This window comes from Perognathus longimembris, chromosome 23 (assembly GCF_023159225.1).
Source record: "Perognathus longimembris pacificus isolate PPM17 chromosome 23, ASM2315922v1, whole genome shotgun sequence".
NCBI classification, from domain to species: Eukaryota; Metazoa; Chordata; class Mammalia; order Rodentia; family Heteromyidae; genus Perognathus; species Perognathus longimembris.
The window spans coordinates 7096862-7115747 of NC_063183.1; the positions used below are offsets into that span (position 1 = coordinate 7096862).

The 18886-nt window shown below is 55.0% G+C and overlaps 2 protein-coding genes across 2 annotated transcripts; both read right to left on the reverse strand.

The window, feature by feature from the left end:
- Positions 1-48: 48 nt before the first annotated feature.
- Positions 49-4090, reverse strand: Prss8 (serine protease 8). The gene is made up of 6 exons (XM_048331931.1): positions 3743-4090; positions 3480-3497; positions 1732-1894; positions 1260-1531; positions 1001-1167; positions 49-912 (listed from the first exon to the last, which is right to left on the reverse strand). Exons 1-6 carry the CDS (start codon positions 3828-3830, stop codon positions 601-603), a joined length of 1020 nt encoding a protein of 339 aa, XP_048187888.1. The 5' UTR covers positions 3831-4090; the 3' UTR covers positions 49-600.
- Positions 4091-5642: 1552 nt separating this feature from the next.
- Prss36 (serine protease 36) lies at positions 5643-16536 on the reverse strand. The gene is made up of 15 exons (XM_048331927.1): positions 16500-16536; positions 16186-16221; positions 15980-16015; positions 15372-15534; positions 14514-14794; positions 11516-11682; positions 9469-9718; positions 9226-9355; positions 8755-8993; positions 8490-8653; positions 7962-8199; positions 7706-7847; positions 6727-6992; positions 6531-6652; positions 5643-6138 (listed from the first exon to the last, which is right to left on the reverse strand). Exons 1-15 carry the CDS (start codon positions 16534-16536, stop codon positions 5857-5859), a joined length of 2553 nt encoding a protein of 850 aa, XP_048187884.1. The 3' UTR covers positions 5643-5856.
- Between the last annotated feature and the right edge of the window lie 2350 nt (positions 16537-18886).

Below are 18886 nucleotides of genomic sequence, written 5' to 3' on the forward strand. Positions count from 1 at the left end.
GAGGGAGACGCCAAGAAGTGCCATCCTTCATTTCACACACAGCTCATCATGCTCAAAACATTTTACTCCTCCTGTTCCCACCCTAACCCAAGCCCCAGCCAGCTCCGGTGGGGGCTCAGTCCTCCGGAGTCCAGGAGTCAGGGCGTAAGAGGAATTCAGAGGCAGCGGGGCAAGATCCGGGCCTTTCCTGTGACCGGCGCAGGCAAACTCAGAACACAGGAAGAGCAGGCTGAGTGACGGGCTCATCAGGCAGGGAGGGTGGGCCAGCCTTCAGCAGCAATGGGCAGCTGCCCAATCTTCTAGAAACGGGCTAGAAGCTAGGACTCATTTTCACAACTGGGAGCCCAACCAGTTAGGTTGGAGGTGGTGGGGGTTCTGGCTAGTACCATAGGCCAAGACACCCTTCACTTTAGATTATACTCCCAGAGAGGAAATCCAGAAGCATAGGCTCAAAGGTCAGGATGGTGCCTGGCCTCCGGCAGAGCCCTGTGACCAAGGGGTGGTCAGCCCAGGGCCCAGGTCCTTCCTTGTGAGCAGGCACATGTCCTTAGTCCTGGAAGGGGTTGCCAGCTTCCAGGGTGAAGAAGCTCAGTGCTTGTGTCAAGGGCAGAAGAGGCTGAGTAGCAGGCCCAGCAGCAGGAGGAGGGCAGGCCTTCTTAAGGCCCGGGCGGGAGCAGAGCTAAAGGCGGAGCTGTGGTTGCAGAGGTGGCCATCGGGCTGGGACTCCTGGATTTGGGGCACCACCCGAGGCTGGAGTTCTGCCACATGGTGGTGGATCCAGGAGGCATGGCTGGAAGTCATAGTGTACACTCCAGGCCTGTTGGGGGCTCCACAGGAATCACCCCAGCTCACAATGCCAGCCAGGTACCAGATGCCTTCCACATGGCAGGAGAGAGGGCCCCCAGAGTCACCCTGCATAGAGAAGGCATGATGGCTGTCAGTCCTAGGCGCTCTACAGGCGCCTGCCCCATCCTCCCGGGCCCTCTGGCCAGGCGCTCACCTGGCAGGCATCCCTCTGGCCCTCCACGTAGCCGGCACACAGCATGTCCTGCTGCAGAACATGGGGCTCCTCGGGCTTGGCGCCGATGTTGTAGAGGCAGCTGCAAGTCTCCCGGCTGATGAGCGGCACCTCCAGCTGCTGCAGAGGCCTGGGGGCCTGGAGGCTCACTACAAGGGACAGGGGGGAGGGGGGTTCACCCAGGGCCTCCTACCCTGAGTGGGCCTCCCCTCTGTGCCTCAGCACCCAGTATGCATCTCACCTGATTGGGCCACATGGCCCCACCCGGTGACCATACAATGGAGGCCGTTGGGGAAGGAGGCGTTGGCAGCTGGCAGGCAGATGGGCCGGATGTAGCGGGAGAAGGACACAGGGCTGCTGAGGCGCACCAGCGCAATGTCGCCCTCCGAGCCCTCCTCTCGGTAGCTGGGGTGGGAGATGATCTGCGCCACTGTGCTTGCCTTGGCATCCAGGCTGTAACTGTCCAGCTGGTGGGCTCCCAGCTTCACCTCATAGTCCTCCCTGTAGTGCTCCCTGCAGGCAGAGGGGCAAAAGCTGAGACCCTAGCCCCCACCCCACTCTCTCATGGCATCCTGCCCTAGATTGTTGGCTAGAGTCTCTCCCCTTCACCTGACCCAAGCACTTCTGCTTCCGACCTGAGTTGACCCATGAACTTTGCCACCCAGCCCACTTTTGACATGTCCCTCCTCCCTCGCCCTTGACCCAGCTGATACCTGGGGAAGCAGTGAGCAGCCGACAGCACCCACTGCTCAGACACGAGGGACCCGCCGCACACATGGTCTCCATTGTAGATAATGCTGACCTGCCAGGGCCACTGCCCGGGGGGCGCACTGCTGCCCCCCGTGATGCGAGCCTGGGAGATGACACCACACACAGCTGCCGGGGAGGAAGAGAAGGTGGAGTCAAGCTTTTCTGGGACCCCTGCACACCAAGTCTTCAGGCTTGTCACACTTGACACAGCCTAGATTTGGTTTAGAGCCTGGGTTCACGGACGCCACTCAAACCCCATCCATAGCTCATCACGCATGTGCAGTTCTGTCTCTTGCTGTCCACTGTCCATTCTCTAATTGAGGCCTCACAACCAATCAGCTGCACAAATCTGGCCACATGAACCTTTGGATCCATTCCAGATCTACAGCATTCCTGTCCCGTCAAATAAATTGGCCAGTCCTGGTGCTCACCTCCAAAGGCCTTTCTCTCCCTCCCATTCTTGCTCTGCTCAGCCAGGGGCTGGGGGGGGGGGGGGGCGGGGAAGGCATCCATAGGTCAGCCTGCCTTGACCTTGCCAAGTCAAGCTGGAGTTGCCTCAAGAGGGAGGAGGGCAGTTCCCATGCTGCCCCTGCATACAGTGGTTGTGGTGTTTTCATTGTTGCAAACCACAATGATAGTGGTGTCTTAATTGTTGCAAACCACATTAGCCAGAGCCTTCCTTAGAAATACCCCCATTCTCCCAGCACCCAGCAGGCTTTGGTGCTCAGATGAGGCTGAGGATGAAAACATACACACAAGTGGGCTCCCCAGCTGTGACAGTTATTTATCAAGCTAGCCCCCAAGTTTGCTCCCACTTTGAGGCCACAGTTTGGAGTGGAGTCTGCTACCTCACACAAAATGACCTTCCTTGCTTGGAGCAGAGAGAGCACCAGCCGCCCGCTGCCACCTCCCTCCTCCTCTTCCTCCTCCTTAGCTTCCACATAATCAAGACAATAGCTGCTATTTAGAGAGTAGAAGGCCTCAATGGGGCTTTCACTCGCTCTGCCTTCTCTTTGGGAATCCTTACTACAGCCCTAGGAGATAGAGATGTTAAGTGGAAGAAACATGGGGCTTTGAAGGAGGGAGTGTGGCCACTTAATAGTACAACCTGGACTGAAAACCAGCCAAAAGCAGAGCTGAAAAAGTTCCCTCAGAACAACCCCTAGCCCGCCCCCCCCCACCCTCCCCAGGGTTCCATTCTAGAGGTCAGACACCGGCTTCAATTCACTTGTATCGCTTTCTGACTTCAAGCCTTCAGATTGCTCTCCTGTGCCTCAGTTTCTTAATCCATAAAGTCAAGGCTAACCAGGCACAAGTGGCTCACACCTGTAATCCTAGCTACTCAGGAGGCTGGGGTCTGAGGATCATGGTTCAAAAACAGCCTGAGTAGGAAAGTCCATGAGATTCTTCTCTCCAGTGAACCAACAAAAAGCTGGAAATGGAGCTGGAGGTGTGGCTCAAGTGGTGGAGTGCTAGTGTTGTGCAAAAATAAAATAAAAAGCTCAGGAACAGTGCCCAGACCCTGAGGTCAAGCCCCAGGGACCCCCCCCCCACACACACACCAAGCCTACCCCCAGTCACAAGGCTACCGGGAGACTTAAGGGAGGGCAAGATAGCCCATCAGGGTGCCAGATGCCTCTTCAACCCTCCAGGGAAATCGAATCTGGGTCTACCCTACTCCTCCCCTCTCTATTTCCCCAGCAAGCCTTACCTTCAGCCTTGGCAGCCCCTGGAAAGAGAAAGAGGAGGGGTTAGGTAGGGAGAGAGAGCATTTCCAGGCTGTTTAGAATCTACTATCTTCCCAGGAAGCGGGGAGGGGGGGAGGGGGGGAGGCGGGGGCGGGGGGGGGGGGGGACAAAGGGACGCCACCTGGGAATTCTTGAGCCCAGCAGGAATGGACCTAGAGAGAGGATTATGCAAGCTCCCCCAGCCCCCCCTTCCCAAATAGCCCCCACCCTGCTCCTCTATACTTACCTAAACCAGACTGGAATAACCCAAGAAGAGGCAGGAAGGCCAACACTTGCAGCTGCTGTCCAAGCCCTAGGCCTGCCCGATGGGCCATGGCCCAGGACTGAGGCCCTTGAGGGAGGCACGGAACAAGAGAGGGAAGGAACCTAGGGCTGTTTTCAAAGGCAATATCCAGTTGTTGACTTCCAAAATAAGGAATCCCAGATCCCAGATTGGAAAGGCAGAGCAGGTGTCCAAGGCTGGCTTCTCAGGTGGCAGTGGTTGTGGGGGGCTACCTCAAATGGTAGCCACCAGGGTGGAACCGTCTCTGGCACAGCCTAGCCACACAGATACCTTCTGTAAGTGGTGGCTTCTCTGGAAAAGGCAGCTACCTGCCAGCTCCTCCCTCAGCCCCGCCCTCCCGGGTTTAGCTACCTCGACTTGGCTCTGCTTACTTTTCTTGCCTTCCAAGTCCAGAGTCCTTTCAGACACCCCCAGGCTCCGTAGGGGGAGGGGGAGAGGAGGCTGGCCATCTAGGCAGGCCTGGATAGAAACCGCAAGAGACATCTGATTGTCCCCAGGTGTGTCTCTTACAATGAACACCCCAAGGCCTGGCTAAGCCTTTGTCAGTGAGGCCATAGCCCCTTCTCCCTTCCTCCCTCTTTGGGCCTGCCAGCAGCAGTCTAGAGCATGGGGGCCGTCTCTGGCCAAGGCTATTCCCGGCCCTTTCTATAAAGCCTGCAAGCCTTCCCAAGGGTGGTGAGCACAGTGCTAATCATTCCACAAGTATTTACTATGGGAGCAGGCCCTGGTGGCTCACTCTTGTCATCCTAGCTACTCAGGAGGCTGAGATCTGAGGATTGTGGTTCAAAGCCTGGGGGGGAAAGTCTATGATACTCTTGTCTCCAGTTAGCCACCTGAAAACTGGATGTGGCACTGTGGTTCAAAGTGGTAGAGCACTAGTCTTGAGCTGAAGAGCTCAGGGACAACACCCAGGCCCAAAGTTCAAACCTTATGACTGGAAAAAATAATAATTTACTATGGGGTGCTGAGTGTACGCCTCCTGGAGCTCACAGTGAAGGCAGACTTATTAGTCACACCTGGGGCCCTAGCTACTCAGGAGCCTGAGATTTGAGGATCCTGGTGTGAAGCCAATCTGGGTAAGAAAGTCTCCGAGACTCTTATCTTTAATTAACCAGTAAAAAGCTGGAAGTGGCACTGTGGTTCAAGTGGTAGGGTACTCTCCCTGATTTAAAAAAAAATGCTTAGGAACAGCACCCAGGCCCTGAATCCACATCTCAAGACCAGTACACATGCACAAAAAGCAAAAAGTAACCCCCCCCCCATCCACATTAGTTGTCACCTATCCACCTTTTCCTTTTTTTCCCTGTGTTTTAACTTCAGTTCCTTTTAGGTTCCATCTCCCATTCCTTACCATGCAGGCAGTAAGCAGGAATGGTACATTTATGTGCGTGCACACACCGCATGCATATGCATGATGGCTGATACTTTGGGTTGAATGAATGCAGCAAGCCCCCTGGTAAGTGGTGGGATTTATAAGTGGATCATATGAGTGTGTGGACAACCCTTAATGGTAACACTTTGGGGTATCGTTTATCAGGGTATGTATTGCAGGGGTAGGGGGCTGGCTTTTTCACCCCAAGTTTCTCTGCTCTATGGGAGAGGTGAGCCAGGGCTGAGGTACAGGATAGGTGCAATTGGGGACACACTTAATTCTACTGGGGAGGTGACACACGACCAGCTGTCCACCTAACCTCCCCCGCCCAGGGGCAAGAATGAGGGAATCGCTGCCACGTTATCAGAGACTTATTTCCTGGGAGCCCAAAGCCTGACTCAGGAGGAGGGAGGAGCCCCATCTCTTGTCTTCACTCAGCTGCTCTCAGCCCCCTCGCTGGCCGCCAATGATGCCACAAGGCCACGTGTTGGGGTTCACGCCTTTATTGTCTGCTGCTCCATCACCCTTCAAAGATTCCTGGGCCCAAAATAGCCAGCACAGGTATCTGGAAGCTGCTGCAGTCTCAGTGCACAGGGCCCACTCCAGGCCTGGGAGAGAGCCGGTTGGGCCACATTCCAGCACTGCTGAGCGCTAGGGAAGAAATGATTCTGGGCACCAGGCCCTCTCAGCCCTGGATCAGGGGAGGCAGTAACAGTAGGAACAAGGCAGCAGCTGGAGCAGAGCCTGAGGCTCCAGCCATGTCTGGAGGGCAGAGGTTGCCACTGCCCTGCGACCAGTAGGGGGCGCCAGTGTGTGGTAGGAAGTGGACGTTGCCCACTGTTTGGGAGATCCATGCCTCTTCAGGGCCAAGGGCTGCAAACAGCTCCCTACTCCCTTGGACAGCCATGCCCATGAGGACCCAGGAGCCTCTCTCCGTCTGGCACAGGAGTGGAGGTGCTGAGGCTACCTGCAGAGTTGGAGCCAAGGGACCAAATGGGTCTGCTGCCCTTCCTCAGGGTGCCCTGCATCTGTCCTGAGGTCCAGTCACAAGGCTCTGCTTGCTTCTCTCTTCTCCCACTCGTTCTTTGATGCCAGTCCTGGGGCTTGAACTCAGGGTCTGAGCACTGTCCCTAGCTTCTTTTTGCTCAAGGCTAGCACTCTACCACTTGAGCCACAGCGCCACCTCTGGCATTTTCCATTTATATGATGCTGAGGAATCGAACCCAGGGCTTCATGCATGCTAGGAAAGCACTCTACTGCTAAGCCACATTCCCAGGCCATCAATCCTGGTCTTTCAAGTGTCTAGATACCCAGCTTTCTATCTCCCCTCCCTCCTCCATAATGCCCAGGCCTCTGTACCTCACACCTGTCTTCTTGTTCTTGTGCATAGAGGACACAGAGAGTTCCAGGGGGCAGAATGTCCTGATTCAGGCAGTGACACAGTTGTGGTGTCAAGATGGAGACGGTAGCAGCCACTGGGACTAAAGAGGAAAGAGAATTGTCCCAGGGTTCTAGCCTCCAGTCACTCTTCATTCCCATGGCCCAGGGCTCTCACCTCGGTTCTGGGAGTCCTTCCAGCCCAACACCCAGCAGCTGGATCCTGGGGGAACACCTCTGGGGTGAAGGCAAATGGGCAGGGCTGATGGGGAGGGTTCTACCGGTGAGCTCAACTCCAGGAGAGCCAGAGGGGGCCTAAGTCCTAAATGCCTGGGCAGGCGGATGCTGATGACAGATCGGGAAACCTGGTGGCTGTGTGGGAGGGGGCTGGCCCCTGCCCGGCCCAGATACACTTCAATATATGGCACAGTTGTGGAGCCTAGCCTGTTGGAACAGAGACCAGTGTCATCTCCTAGTCTTCCCACTGCTGCTTCTCAGTCCAGGGATGAGAATAGATACTTTAGGACCATTTCACAAATCCTCTGTGATCTCTCCTTCCATATCTCTCTTCTGTCTCAAAACATCTTACACAGTGCCAGCCACAGTGGTTCACACCTGTATTCCTAGCTGCTAAGGAGGCTGAGATCTGAGGACTGATGTTCAATGCCAGGTTGGGCAGGAAAGTAGTAGGGCACTAGCCTTGGGCAAAAAAGGCAAGGATAGTGCCCTGACCCTGAGTTCAAGCCACAGTACTGGCAGGCACACACACACACACACACACACACACACACACACACACACACACACACCTCACACAAAAAGGCCAATCCAAAACATTAACAAAACATCTCACTGCACATGCTAAATGTGTCCCAACTTTGTGTATGTGTGTGTGGGGGGGGGGGTCAAGGCTGGTGCTCTACTACTTGAGCTACACCTCCACTTCCAGTTTTGCCAGTTAGTTGCAGATTAAGTCTCAGGGACTTTTCTATATGGGCTGGCTTTGAACTGTGATCCTCAGAGTAGTCGTTAGGATTACAGGTGTGAGCCACCGGTCTGCCAGGAAAGGAAGAACATCTTACTGTAAGAGTTGTGTGATCCACCTCCTATGTTTTCCCTACTGCCTCTTTCTTGCCTAGGACACCAGTGAGACCCACCTGAGGACACAGTGTGTGGCTGCCAAGACCCAGCCTGGGGCCACAAGGATGCCAGTGCAGACTTGATCACCAGCCACATGCACTTCTGCCAGCCAGGGCCACAGTACTCCGGTGGGAGCAGCCTCTGGCCGCAGGCCACAGGCTAGGGAGAGGAAAGGGCTATCTTAGGACAGGTTCCCCCCCTCATACCCCCACTTCCATGGAGCTTGACACCTCACACCTCTGAGTTCCTAAGCTTCAGGAGCACATGGCTCACCACCATGCAGTGTGCGAGGGGGACAAGTCTGTGTCTTAGTCTCCTCCCCTTCAGGACCCCAGTCCCAGGCTAGCTGGTCCTCCAGGTAGGCTCCCCGTGTTACGTGGCTGATCCACGGGCCCTGGGTTTGCAATGGGGAGAAGGCACGCGGGCGGAGACAGCCATTGAATGAATCTGTGATAGCAGCCAGGAACCAGGTTCCCTCCTCCCGGCACACAAGGCTCCAACTCGAGTCATTCTGCAAGAGGGTGCCAGTTAGCGTCCCGGGTCTAAAGAAATGTCTGCGCTCCGGGCGGTTCGGAGATTTCCTGATGGCCAGAAGCAAAGTCCCACCTCCGGAGCCAGACTCCAGTTAGGATCCGGTGAGAATTCTGCCCTCCCCAGAGCAGTATTCCCTAAACTTAAGGGGCGGGGAGAAACCTAAGCCCGGATTCCGACCGCTGGCCTCAGACCCCGCCCCCAGCCCGCTCTGACCGCGCCCCAAACGCTCCGCCCCTCTCTCCCAGTGCCGCCCCAGGCCCCGCCCACCCAGCATCGTCCCGCCTCCTCTTCCTCCTGGTAGGCGGGACATAGCATGTGGGGCGGGTCTCCCGGTAGCGGCACTGACGCCCCCTGGTGGCCGTACAGGCAATGACACCACCAGCCGCTCAGTAGCTGGGCCTCCAGCTGCGTGCCGGGTCCCTGCGCCGGTCCTAAGCGGGAAAACCCGGGGGACAGCGCGTCACTAGGGGTGGGGTGGGGAGCGGCCGAGCTGGCTCCCGCCACTCCCAGCCCCGCCACTGCCGACGCGTACCCCCGCGGCCCCAGCGAGCCAGGCGGCAGCGGCTCCCCGGCAGGAAGTAGTGGTCCGGGTGAGGCAGGCACACGGCCCGCGGGCCCGCGCTCAGGTTGACGGGCGCGCGCAGCTGCAGCAGCGCCAGGTCGGCGGCCGCGTCCCACGAGGCGTTCTCGTGCCGCACCAGGCGCGCCACCCGCTCCGCGCGCGCGCGCGCGGGCAGCCGCACGCGCCAGGCATCCAGCTCGCGGGAAGGGCTGCGGGACAGGGAGGCTGGGGACCGGGGCCACACCCCCGCGGACACTGCGGGACGCGTCCCTTCCCAGGGGTGCGCCTCCGCAGGCTGGGGGTCTTTCCCCCACCCAGCCCCGCGTGCTGGCCCTAACCAGACCACTGGGTCCTGCACCCTCCAACCCCAGAGCAGATGGGCCCACGGTGGGAGGGGGGGGGGAGAAGGGGCAAGATCTGCCTTTCTGGCTTCTCACTCACTCCGGGAAGCAGCTGGCAGGTGCCAAGACCCAGCTTTCAGACACCAGCGCCCCATGGCAGGGTCTGGATCCCGGCACCATCACTTGGGCCTCCCACGGCCAGGCTCCTGGCTGTGGAGCCTTTCCACACGCTGAGGGGGTTAGGGTTCTGGATCAGCGTGGGGGCCGGGTTTCCCAACCCATTCCATCCTTCTCCATCCCAACTCCAGCCTCTTCATGTCCCGGGGTTCTTGTGCTCACTTACTTGGTAGGGCGATGGTGCAGTTCTCTTCCTGGGGCTCCCGGGGACCGGGCTGGGGCTCCTGGGGCTGTTTGGGAAAGGCCGGCCCAGGCTGGGAGCCGCTCACATGTTCTCGTATCCATGCTTCATAGCGAGCCACAGCAGTGAAGACTCCAGGGCGGTTCCTTCGACCACAGCCAAAGCCAAAGCTAGTGATCCCCGCCTGGAACCAGCGGCCGCCCTCTTCACAGACCAGGGGTCCCCCAGAGTCACCCTAACGATAAACAGCCTTTGTCAAGTCCAAGGGCCCACCCGTTTATACTAATTAGCCTTACAGCAATGATGTGTGTATACGCGCGTGTGCCCGACCATGCCAGCACTGGGAACTGAACTCAGGTCTGCCTTGCACTGGTCCTTGGCTTTTTTAACTCAGTGCTGGAACTCTACCACTTGAGCCACACCTCTGCTTCTGGCGGTTTACTGATTAATTGGAGACAAAAGTCTCAGGGGCTTTTCTGTTCTGGCTAACTTTGAACCTTCATTCTCAGATCTCAGCCACCCTAGTAGCTAGAATTACAGGTATGAGTCACCATGCCTCATACCTGGTGCGCTCTCTCTCTCTTTCTCTCTCGTCGGTCATGGGGCTTGAACTCAGGGCCTGGGCATTCTCTCAGCTTTTTTGCTCAAGGCTAGCACTCCACCACTTTGAGCCACAGCTCCACTTCTGGCTTTGTGTAGTTAATTGGAGGTAAAAGTCTCATGGGGACTTTTCTGTCTGGGCTGGATTTGAATTGTGATCCTCAGGTCTCAGCCTCATGAGTAGCTAGGATGACAGGCACCCAGCTCAAATGGTTCTATATGAGAAATTGTTCCAAGAAACCCTGTGATATCTAAGATTTCTCAATAGCTCCATCTTTTTGTGTGGCTCATATACATGCATACATATTACTAGTGTTTGAACTGAGGGCCTTACACTTGCTTGGCTGGCTTGCTCAGCTTGTTTGCTCAGCTGGCACTCTACCACTTGAACCACATCTCAAGTCCACCTTTTGGCTGATTAGTTGAAGATGCAGTCTCATGGACTTTTTTGGCTGGCTTCAAACCCTGATCCTCCAGATCTCAATCTCCTCAGTAACCAGGATTACAGGCATGAGCCACTGGCATTCAGCTTATTTTGTTTTAGTTTTAAGCTGAGGCTGAACCCAGAGCCTCCCAAATGCTAAGCATTTTCTCTGCCATTGAGCTCCACCCCTAGGCCCACTCAGTTCTTTAAAAAGTACATGGGAGACACCCAAGAGGCTGTCAAAGACAAGCAATCTAAAAGCAGCAAAGGCAGGCAGGGTGGTGTGCACCTGCAATCCTTGCTACTGGGAGGATGGAACAAAAGCAGGAAGAGGGGATGGTTGGAAAGCAAGTAAAGAGGGAGAAGACTGTTCACAGCAAGAAGAAACAATGTGCTGTGAACAGTGTTTCAGTGAGAGCTGAAACAATAGTGTTGGGGTCATCCAATGCTCAGGTCAGACATTGTTCCTAAGGCATCACTGAAACCCAGGTCAGGCACTTGGGAAACATGAGAGGGTCACAAAGAAAGCTCAAAACTACCTGTTCAATAGAGCATCAATAAGCCACTGTAGCAATTTATTTATTTTTGTGCCACTACAAGGGCTTGAAATCAGGGTCAAGATGCTCCCCCTTAACATTTTGGCTTACGGCGAGTACCTTAGCATTCTGAGCTACAGTTCCACTTCTGGCTTTCGGATAGTTCATTGGAGATAAGAGTCTCATGGACTTTTCTGCTCAAGTTGGCTTTGAACTGCGATTCTCAGATCTCAGCCTCCTGAGTAGCTAGGATGATAGGCATGGCAGCCTTCCTCTATCCACTCCCCAGGCTGGAATTCACCCCAGGGTTTCATGCATGTTAGCCATGCTCACAACCCTGATTCCATTGGCAAGCTTGCCCTTTTTGCAGACGAGGCTCAGGGTGGTTTTTGTCTATTCTTTAACTGGCTCCTATAAGCTAGGGACTTATGGAGCTAGCCCTGCCAGGTAGGTGCAGGGGGTGTCACCTTACCTGGCAGGTGTCCCTCCGGCCCTCTGGGTAGCCAGCACACAGCATCCCTGGCAATAGTTGTAATGTGAGGTTAAATGGGCCTCGCCGGCTGTAGAGGCACTGACAGGCAGCTTCTCCCAGCAGTCTTAGCTCCACTTCCTGCAGCACCCAAGGGAGGGGCAGAGGGTCTGGGGGTAGAAAGAGAGAACAGAAGATACTGAAGCAGGAATGGAGTACTCCACTTCCCTTTGGAAATTCTCAGCTTTATCCCCTCCAGCTGCCCCCTGGATGTCTCCTTCTAGATGTGGGCCCACACCACCCATCGCATTTCCTCGTTCTCCTATTTGTTTTCTTCTTACGGCATGGCCTCAGCAAGCGTCCAGTAGGGGCTGTCATGCATGGTGGTGCAGGCTGTGCACTGGGCAGAAGGTCCCCCACCAAATGACAAAAGATATGTAGGAACTGAGATCATTAAACTCAGAGTCCTGTCATATTGTCTTGTGCCATAGAAGCTGGGCACTAGTGGCTCACACCTGTAGTTCTTGCTAGTCAGGAGGCTAAGATCTGAAGATCAAGGTTTGAAGCCAGCCCAGGCTGGAAAGTAGGTGAGATTGTTATTTCCAGTTAGCCAGGAAAAAAAAAAAAAGCTGGAAGTGAAGGTGTGGCTCAAGTGGTAGAGCATGAACCTTGAGTGAAAAAGCTAAGGAGGAGTGCCCAGGCTCTAAGTTCAAGTCCCAGTATTGGTGTGTGCACAGTGTGTACACACACACACACACACACACACACACACAATACCATATACACTAGATGAAGTCCTGTATTGAGTTGCCAAGCATGGAGGCTGAGTGTTGTCTCTGACCCCTTCCTCAACACCCCTTTCCCAGTCAGTTCTCAACTCATTTTAAATGTCGTAGTATTCTCTGCCACTGCTCAAGTTCTAAGCAGTTTAATCTATTATTTATTTATTTTTGCCAGTCCTGGGGCTTGAACTCAGGGCCTGAACACTGTCCCTGGCTTCTCTGCCACTTGAGCCACAGCGCCCCTTCTGGCCTTTTATATATATGTGGTACTGAGGAATCAAACCCAAGGCTTCATGCATGCTAGGCAAGCACTTACCAGCCCTAGCAGTTTTAATCTTGAGCCTGGATGACTGGACTACTCCAGTCCAGCTGAGTCAGACAAGGCTCCTGGCTATTCTCTTACCTGCCACACTCTTGACTTGCTATTGCCAGAGGAACATTCTACAGCTCAGTTCCGATCACACAGAATGTGGATCCTGTGGTCTAAACCTAGGACCTCAGCACTATCCTGGTTTTGGTGGAAAAACCAGTTCCACCATTCTTGCCCACCTCACCCAGGGTCATGAGAAGCCAGGCCATGGCTGAGCCTGCAGTTCAGTCTCTGCTCATCACTGCCATGATGCAGCCCTTCCCCATCTTTTCTTCCTCCTTTCTTCTCTGCACAAAACTTCCCGGAAATCTGAGCAGGGGCACACTCTCAGGAGGGCCAGACCCCTCCACATAGACTGCCAGGGTGCATTTCTCTATCACTTGCTTTCCTAGTCCTATCCCTGAAGGCAAAGGATCTCCTTCCATAGCCCCTGTGTCAACAGTCTGATCATGGCATACCAGCTGTAGGATATAGGCATAAGGCATGCTAGCATGAAAAGGAGCAGAGTGATTAAGGCAACAGAATGAAAGAGTCGTCCTCTCTCTCTTCTCTTCTCTTCTCTTCTCTTCTCTTCTCTCTCTCTCTCTCTCTCTCTCTCTCTCTCCCTCTCTTGCCTCACCTTCCAATATAGTGCTTGCTTATTTATTGAATTTCTTTCCTATTTTTTTTTTCCTTTTCCTTGTTGGTCATGGGGCTTGAACTCAGGGCCTGGGCACTGAAACTGAGTCTGTTTGTGCTTTGAACTACAGTGTCACTTCCAGTTTTCTGGTGGTTAATTGGAGATAAGAGTCTTATAGACTTTTCTGCTGGGGCTGTGTTCCTCAGATCTCAGTCTCCTGAGTATCTAGGATTACAGGCCTAATCAAGTTCAGGTAGAAAACAAATTCAGCGCCTAGCTTGCACCTACGTTGCAAGCTCTGAGAAGGCTGATTTGTTTGGAACACTCACTGACTGGTCCCACAAAGCCTTAACACTTCCGAGAAGGAAAGAATGAGTGAGCTTAGGTCAGCAGGGAGAAGCCGGAGGAAGGGAGACAGAACAGCAGGAAGAGGGAGGGAGGAAAGGAAGGCAGAAAGACTTGCTGACTGCCCACTGTATACCAGGTGCTGTGTGCTTTCGATGCTTTTTAAAGTGGATTACTAAAGAACATCTAAAACGTGTTAAGTATGGCTCTGCTGGGCTCTGTGGCTATGCGTTGTACACGGGCTTTCTCATCAAACAGCCCCACGCTGTGCACAGTATTACTTTCCCGTATAAATGGAGGAGAAATGAAGTGAGAGAAAACACTTTGCCTGAAACAAGATGGGTGCCAGAGTCAGATCTAAGTTCACAAAAGGAGCAACTGGGGGAAAAGGTGAAGCTGGAAAGAGGGCGCGGGGTGCGGCGGTGGTGTCGATTTCAGAACCCTCGGGGGCAGGGTGGGGGAGGAGGAGGCGGAGGGTGGATGCAGGTAGTTGAGGAAATTTCCAGCGGTCCAGCAGCATTACGTCTGTAGCTCCGCCCACGACGGACAGCCCCGCCCACTAGAGTTAGATCAGCTCAAACAGCAGTCCCCGCCCCTCCCTGCAGGCTCCGCCCCTCTCTGAAGGCCCTCGCCCCTCCCAGCAGTCCCCGCCCCTCCCTGCAGGTCCCGCCCTTCCCTGCAGGCCCCGCCCCTCCCAGCAGTCCCCGCCCCTCCCTGCAGGTCCCGCCCCTCCCAGCAGTCCCCGCCCCTCCATGCAGGTCCCGCCCCTCCATGCAGGCCCCGCCCTTCCCTGCAGGCCCCGCCCCTCCTGCAGGCCCCGCCTCGCGGACTCCCTCGCGGCGCCGCCTCCCCGCTATGGCTCTCGCGGGGAGCCGCCCCACTCACCGGCCTCCTGGACGTCCCCCCAGCCGGTGGCCCAGCACGCGGTGCCGTGGACGAAGCGGTGCGAGGCGCGGGGCAGGCAGACGGGCCGCACGGCGGGGCTCAGCCTGGCGGGCGAGGCCAGGCGCAGCAGGGCCAGGTCGTCGCCCAGCTCCACCCTGCTGTAGTTGGGCGGCACCAGGATGGCGGCCACGGCTCGGACGTGCGCGCCTTCCAGGGGCCCGTCCTGGGAGTGCACGCCCAGCACGGCCGTCCACTCGGCCGCGGGCTCCAGGCTCCCGTTCCTGCGCCGGGGCGGGCGGGGAGGGGTCAGAAGCCGGGTGGGAACGTGGGACCCCAGGGATGGGCAGAGCCGGATTCAGAATGGGGGTTGCCAGCGTCGATCCGAGGATGGAGGTTCGAAGCCAGTGTGAATCAGCTCCAATTAACCAGCAAAAAGCCGGAAGTGGAGCTGTGGCTCCAGTGGTAGAGTGCCAGCCTTGAGTGTAAAGCTCAGGGACAGCACCCTGGCCCTGACTTCAACCCCCAGTACCGGCGCATTAAACCAAGGGACAAAAAAGAAGCAGCAGCAGCAAAAATGGAGGGGAGACAGACTCTTGAAGGCGAGGGGCGGGTCCGATTTGGAGGAGGGGGTGATGGGAACATGGGAAAGACAATCCAGAGTCAGGATCTCTGGTGGAGGGCTGGGATGAGGCTGCTGGTGGCCTCATCTTACCCGGACCAGTGAGACGCCCTAGTGGGGAAGGGCGGTGGGGGAGAGGGGGACACACAGGTCCTGGAAATGAGAGTTGCTCCCACTTAACCTTAGAAAAGGGGAGCCAAGGGAGGGGTCAAGCTGCGGGCTGGCCTAAGGCTACTCACGTCACGAAACAGTGAGCTGCAGAAAGGATCCAGGATGGGGCGATGAGGGAGCCCCCGCAGATGTGGCCCCCGCCGTGATGCAGGCTCACCTGCCAGGGCCAGGAGAGGGGCTGCGCGTCGGAGCCCCCCACGATGCGGGCCGAGGGCGCGGGGCGCCCGCAGTCTGCAACAGCGAACCCTTGGAGGTCAGACCTACCGAGGATCCTCTACTCCCAAAGCCCAAGTAACAAACAGGTCAAAATCCGTCCTTCACCCGACTTCAGTGTGTCCTTCTGGACAAAGAACAGAGAATCTGGGCACCATTGAGAATAGCCAGCTTCAGTCTCAAGATCCCAGAAAGACAGCGTTTGGGCACCGGTGACTCAAGCCTGAAATCCTAGCTATTCAGGAGGCTGAGATCTGAGGTTCCACGGCCCAGGCAGGAAATTCTGTGAGATCTTTATTACCAATTAACCACCAAAAAGACAGAAGTGGAGGTGTGGCTCAAGAGTTACCCGCCTTGAGCAGAAAAAGCCAAGTGAAAACATCTTGGCCCTGAGTTCAGCCTCAGTACCAGCACAAAGAGAGAAAAATAAAAATATCCCCAAATGCCCAAGCCTTTTCCTTACCCAGATCTTCAGGTTCTTCTTGGGTAGGACTGAGTGCTGGGAGCCAGAGAGCAGAGAGAAGACAGCAGGTAACTTCCAGCTCTTAACTGCCAGGCTCCCATCTCCCTGTTCTCCCACCCCTGCCCTTACCCAAGCTACTCACCCCATGCCCCATCTAGCTTTCCTTCCTCTACAAACCTGACCTCCCCCCAGTACAGCTGTCTTACTTGAGTCCTCGAAGGCTCCTGGCCTGGGTTGGAAGGCTGGGAAGACAGAGGGAAGCAGGAAGTGGCTGTACCCCTGCACTTCCGTGTCCTCCTAGACTCTCCCCAAGCTTTACAGCGCCTCATTTCTGGTGGCACCCAGGTCGCCTTTCCCCATAAGCTATACCATTCCTCTCCCTTCTGCCCCCTCCTTCATTTTATTTTATTTTTCTTTTTTTCTGCATCTCTTCAAGAAGAACCCAGGAGTCTTGCCTCCCAACTCCCGGGATGCCCGCATCCAGGTCCCCCTGCATCTCAGCACTGTCCCCTGAGGTTACCGAGGATTGCCAGTGGGAGCAACAGGTGCAGGGACATGGCAGCCGGATGCAGCGCTGGGTGAGAGTCTGGTTCCTGTCACAGTGCTGTCACTGCCTGGAGCAGCTAGGGCTCCCTGTGGTCCCAGGGGCAGCTCCACCCTCCCTGGCTAGGGCTCATTTCTGGGAATCTGATAGGACCTGGGGCTGGAAAGGAAAAGTAGGGAGCCTGAAGGCCCCACCCAGAGCCCCAAGAGCATCTCACATCTCTAGAGGCCTACATGGGGGGTTGCAGAGAGGGATCCTTGCTCCAGGACACCTGTTGAGGACCCTATGATCAAAGATCCAAAAGAGGTGGGTGAGGTCTGGGTGGCCCCTCTACTGAGTCCTTGGTAACGCAGGGCTGGGCCCAGTGGTGGCCCCCCTAGGGACTAGGAAGGTAGCCCCCTCTTTGGCATGACTCACCTGAGACCTCACCTCTGCCTGGGCTGCAGCTGTCCCGATGGACTGGCCTTTTCTTCTCACACAGCTCTGGTTACTGGACCTGCTGGCCAGGGCTGGGACAGGAACTCTGGGGAATTCAATCCCATCCCAACAAAGGGATCACAGATTGCAGCTGGCTAGGCAGATCCTAGGGGTTTGGGAGGGGGCTGGGCAGGCTGGCAAGGCTGCTTGCTCTGTGTTAAGAGTACAGATGCTCAGAACTCTGACTTGCTCTTCGTATGACCTTGAGACAACTGGGCACTGGAAGTTCATGCCTGTAATCCTAGCTACTCAGGAGGCTGAGATCTAAGGACCATGGTTCCAAATAGGGCAGGAAAATCTGTGAGACTCTTCTCTCCAATTAACCACTAGCAAACCAGAAGTGGTGCTGTGGCTCAGAGTGGTAGAGTGCTAGCCTTGAGCAAAAGAGTTCAGGGACAGTGCCAAGTACCCAAGTTCAAGCCCCATGACTGACCAAGAAAAAGCTAAGGGACAGCACCTAGGCTCTGGGTTCAAAGTTCCAGACAGTGTATACACACACACACACACACACACACACACTTAAAGGACTGGCCCAGGATCCTCCCCCCAATAAATAAATACAACAAATAAGCAATAAAAATTAAACACACTCAAATACAAAGAAAAAGATAAGAATGAAAGAAGGCAAAAAAAAAAAAAAAAAACCCGCCCCAAAAGCCTGTAAAGAGGACTTGAAGTTTAAGGTACTATCTTCAGAGATGTAGGCAGGGTGGAGCAACATTTTCCAGAACGGATGAAGAATTCTCAAATAGCAGTGAGGGAAGAGACCTACCTACTGCAGTATCCTGGCCACCCAGGACTCGCACCCACGAGAAAGTCACAGCACTCAGTCCATTGGGCTAGGAGCCTTTGTTTAGCTGTGCACAGAGTCTGCTTTCCACCATCGGGATGGGAAAGAACAGCACTGGGCCACTGCAGGTTGGGTTTTTAAAGGTAGAGCTGTGCATTCGACAGCAGGTGGTTCATGTAGCACAGATGCAAGAGGTCAACGCAGGGGGTCAGAGCACAAATGGGTTAAGCAAGCCGTTTACTGATGCAGAATTTTGGGGTCAGGCTGACCTAATATCAACTTTATTTTAACAATTGTTATCATGTTCCCCTAATATCAGCTAAGCAAGCATGAGCGGGCTGAAACAATCCAGTGGACCAACCTGATAGTCACCATGGCATTTCTGTAACCACTACTATGGTTATTTCTATAACCACTACTATGGTTATTTCTTTATTTCTTTTTCTTTTCTTTTTTTTTTTTTTTGCCAGTCCTGGGCCTTGGACTCAGGGCCTGAGCACTGTCCCTGGCTTCTTCCGGCTCAAGCCTAGCACTCTGCCACCTGAGCCACAGCGCCCCTTCTAGCCGTTTTCCATATATGTGGTGCTGGGGAATCGAACCGAGAGCTTCATGTGTAGGAGGCAAGCACTCTTGCCACTAGGCCATATTCCCAGCCCCTACTATGGTTATTTCTATGATCTATTACTATGATTATTTTCACAATCCATTACTATGGTTGCTACCTAGATACAGAGAGGAACAAGGGCTACATATATATTTTAAATGTCAAACTACAAGGAACTAGTCGCATGGGTGGGGCGTGCAGCCCTCTAGCATGGAGTCACCAAAATGGAGTTATAGAAGCTAAAAGTAGGGGATGGGGATATAGCCTAGTGGCAAGAGTGCTTGCCTTGTACACATGAGGCCCTGGGTTCAATTCCCCAGCACCACATATACAGAAAATGACCAGAAGTGGCACTGTGGCTCAAGTGGCAGAGTGCTAGCCTTGAGCACAAAGAAGCCAGGGACAGTGCTCAGGCCCTGAGTCCAAGCCCCAGGACTGGCCAAAAAAAAAAAAGAAAAAGAAAAAAAAAGAAGCTAAAAGTAACTTCTATAC

Excerpts from the sequence above, each read along its gene's own strand:
- Prss8 (XM_048331931.1), bottom strand. The coding sequence starts at position 3,830 with ATGGCCCATCGGGCAGGCCTAGGGCTTGGACAGCAGCTGCAAGTGTTG. Across the intron at positions 1,532-1,731 it reads GCTGCTCACTGCTTCCCCAG|GGAGCACTACAGGGAGGACT; the intron begins GTATCAGCTGGG and ends CTCTGCCTGCAG. Across the intron at positions 913-1,000 it reads GCCAGAGGGATGCCTGCCAG|GGTGACTCTGGGGGCCCTCT; the intron begins GTGAGCGCCTGG and ends TTCTCTATGCAG.
- Prss36 (XM_048331927.1), bottom strand. The coding sequence starts at position 16,536 with ATGTCCCTGCACCTGTTGCTCCCACTGGCAATCCTCG. Across the intron at positions 15,535-15,979 it reads AGAAGAACCTGAAGATCTGG|ACTGCGGGCGCCCCGCGCCC; the intron begins GTAAGGAAAAGG and ends TCGCTGTTGCAG. Across the intron at positions 14,795-15,371 it reads GCAGCTCACTGTTTCGTGAC|GAACGGGAGCCTGGAGCCCG; the intron begins GTGAGTAGCCTT and ends GCCCCGGCGCAG.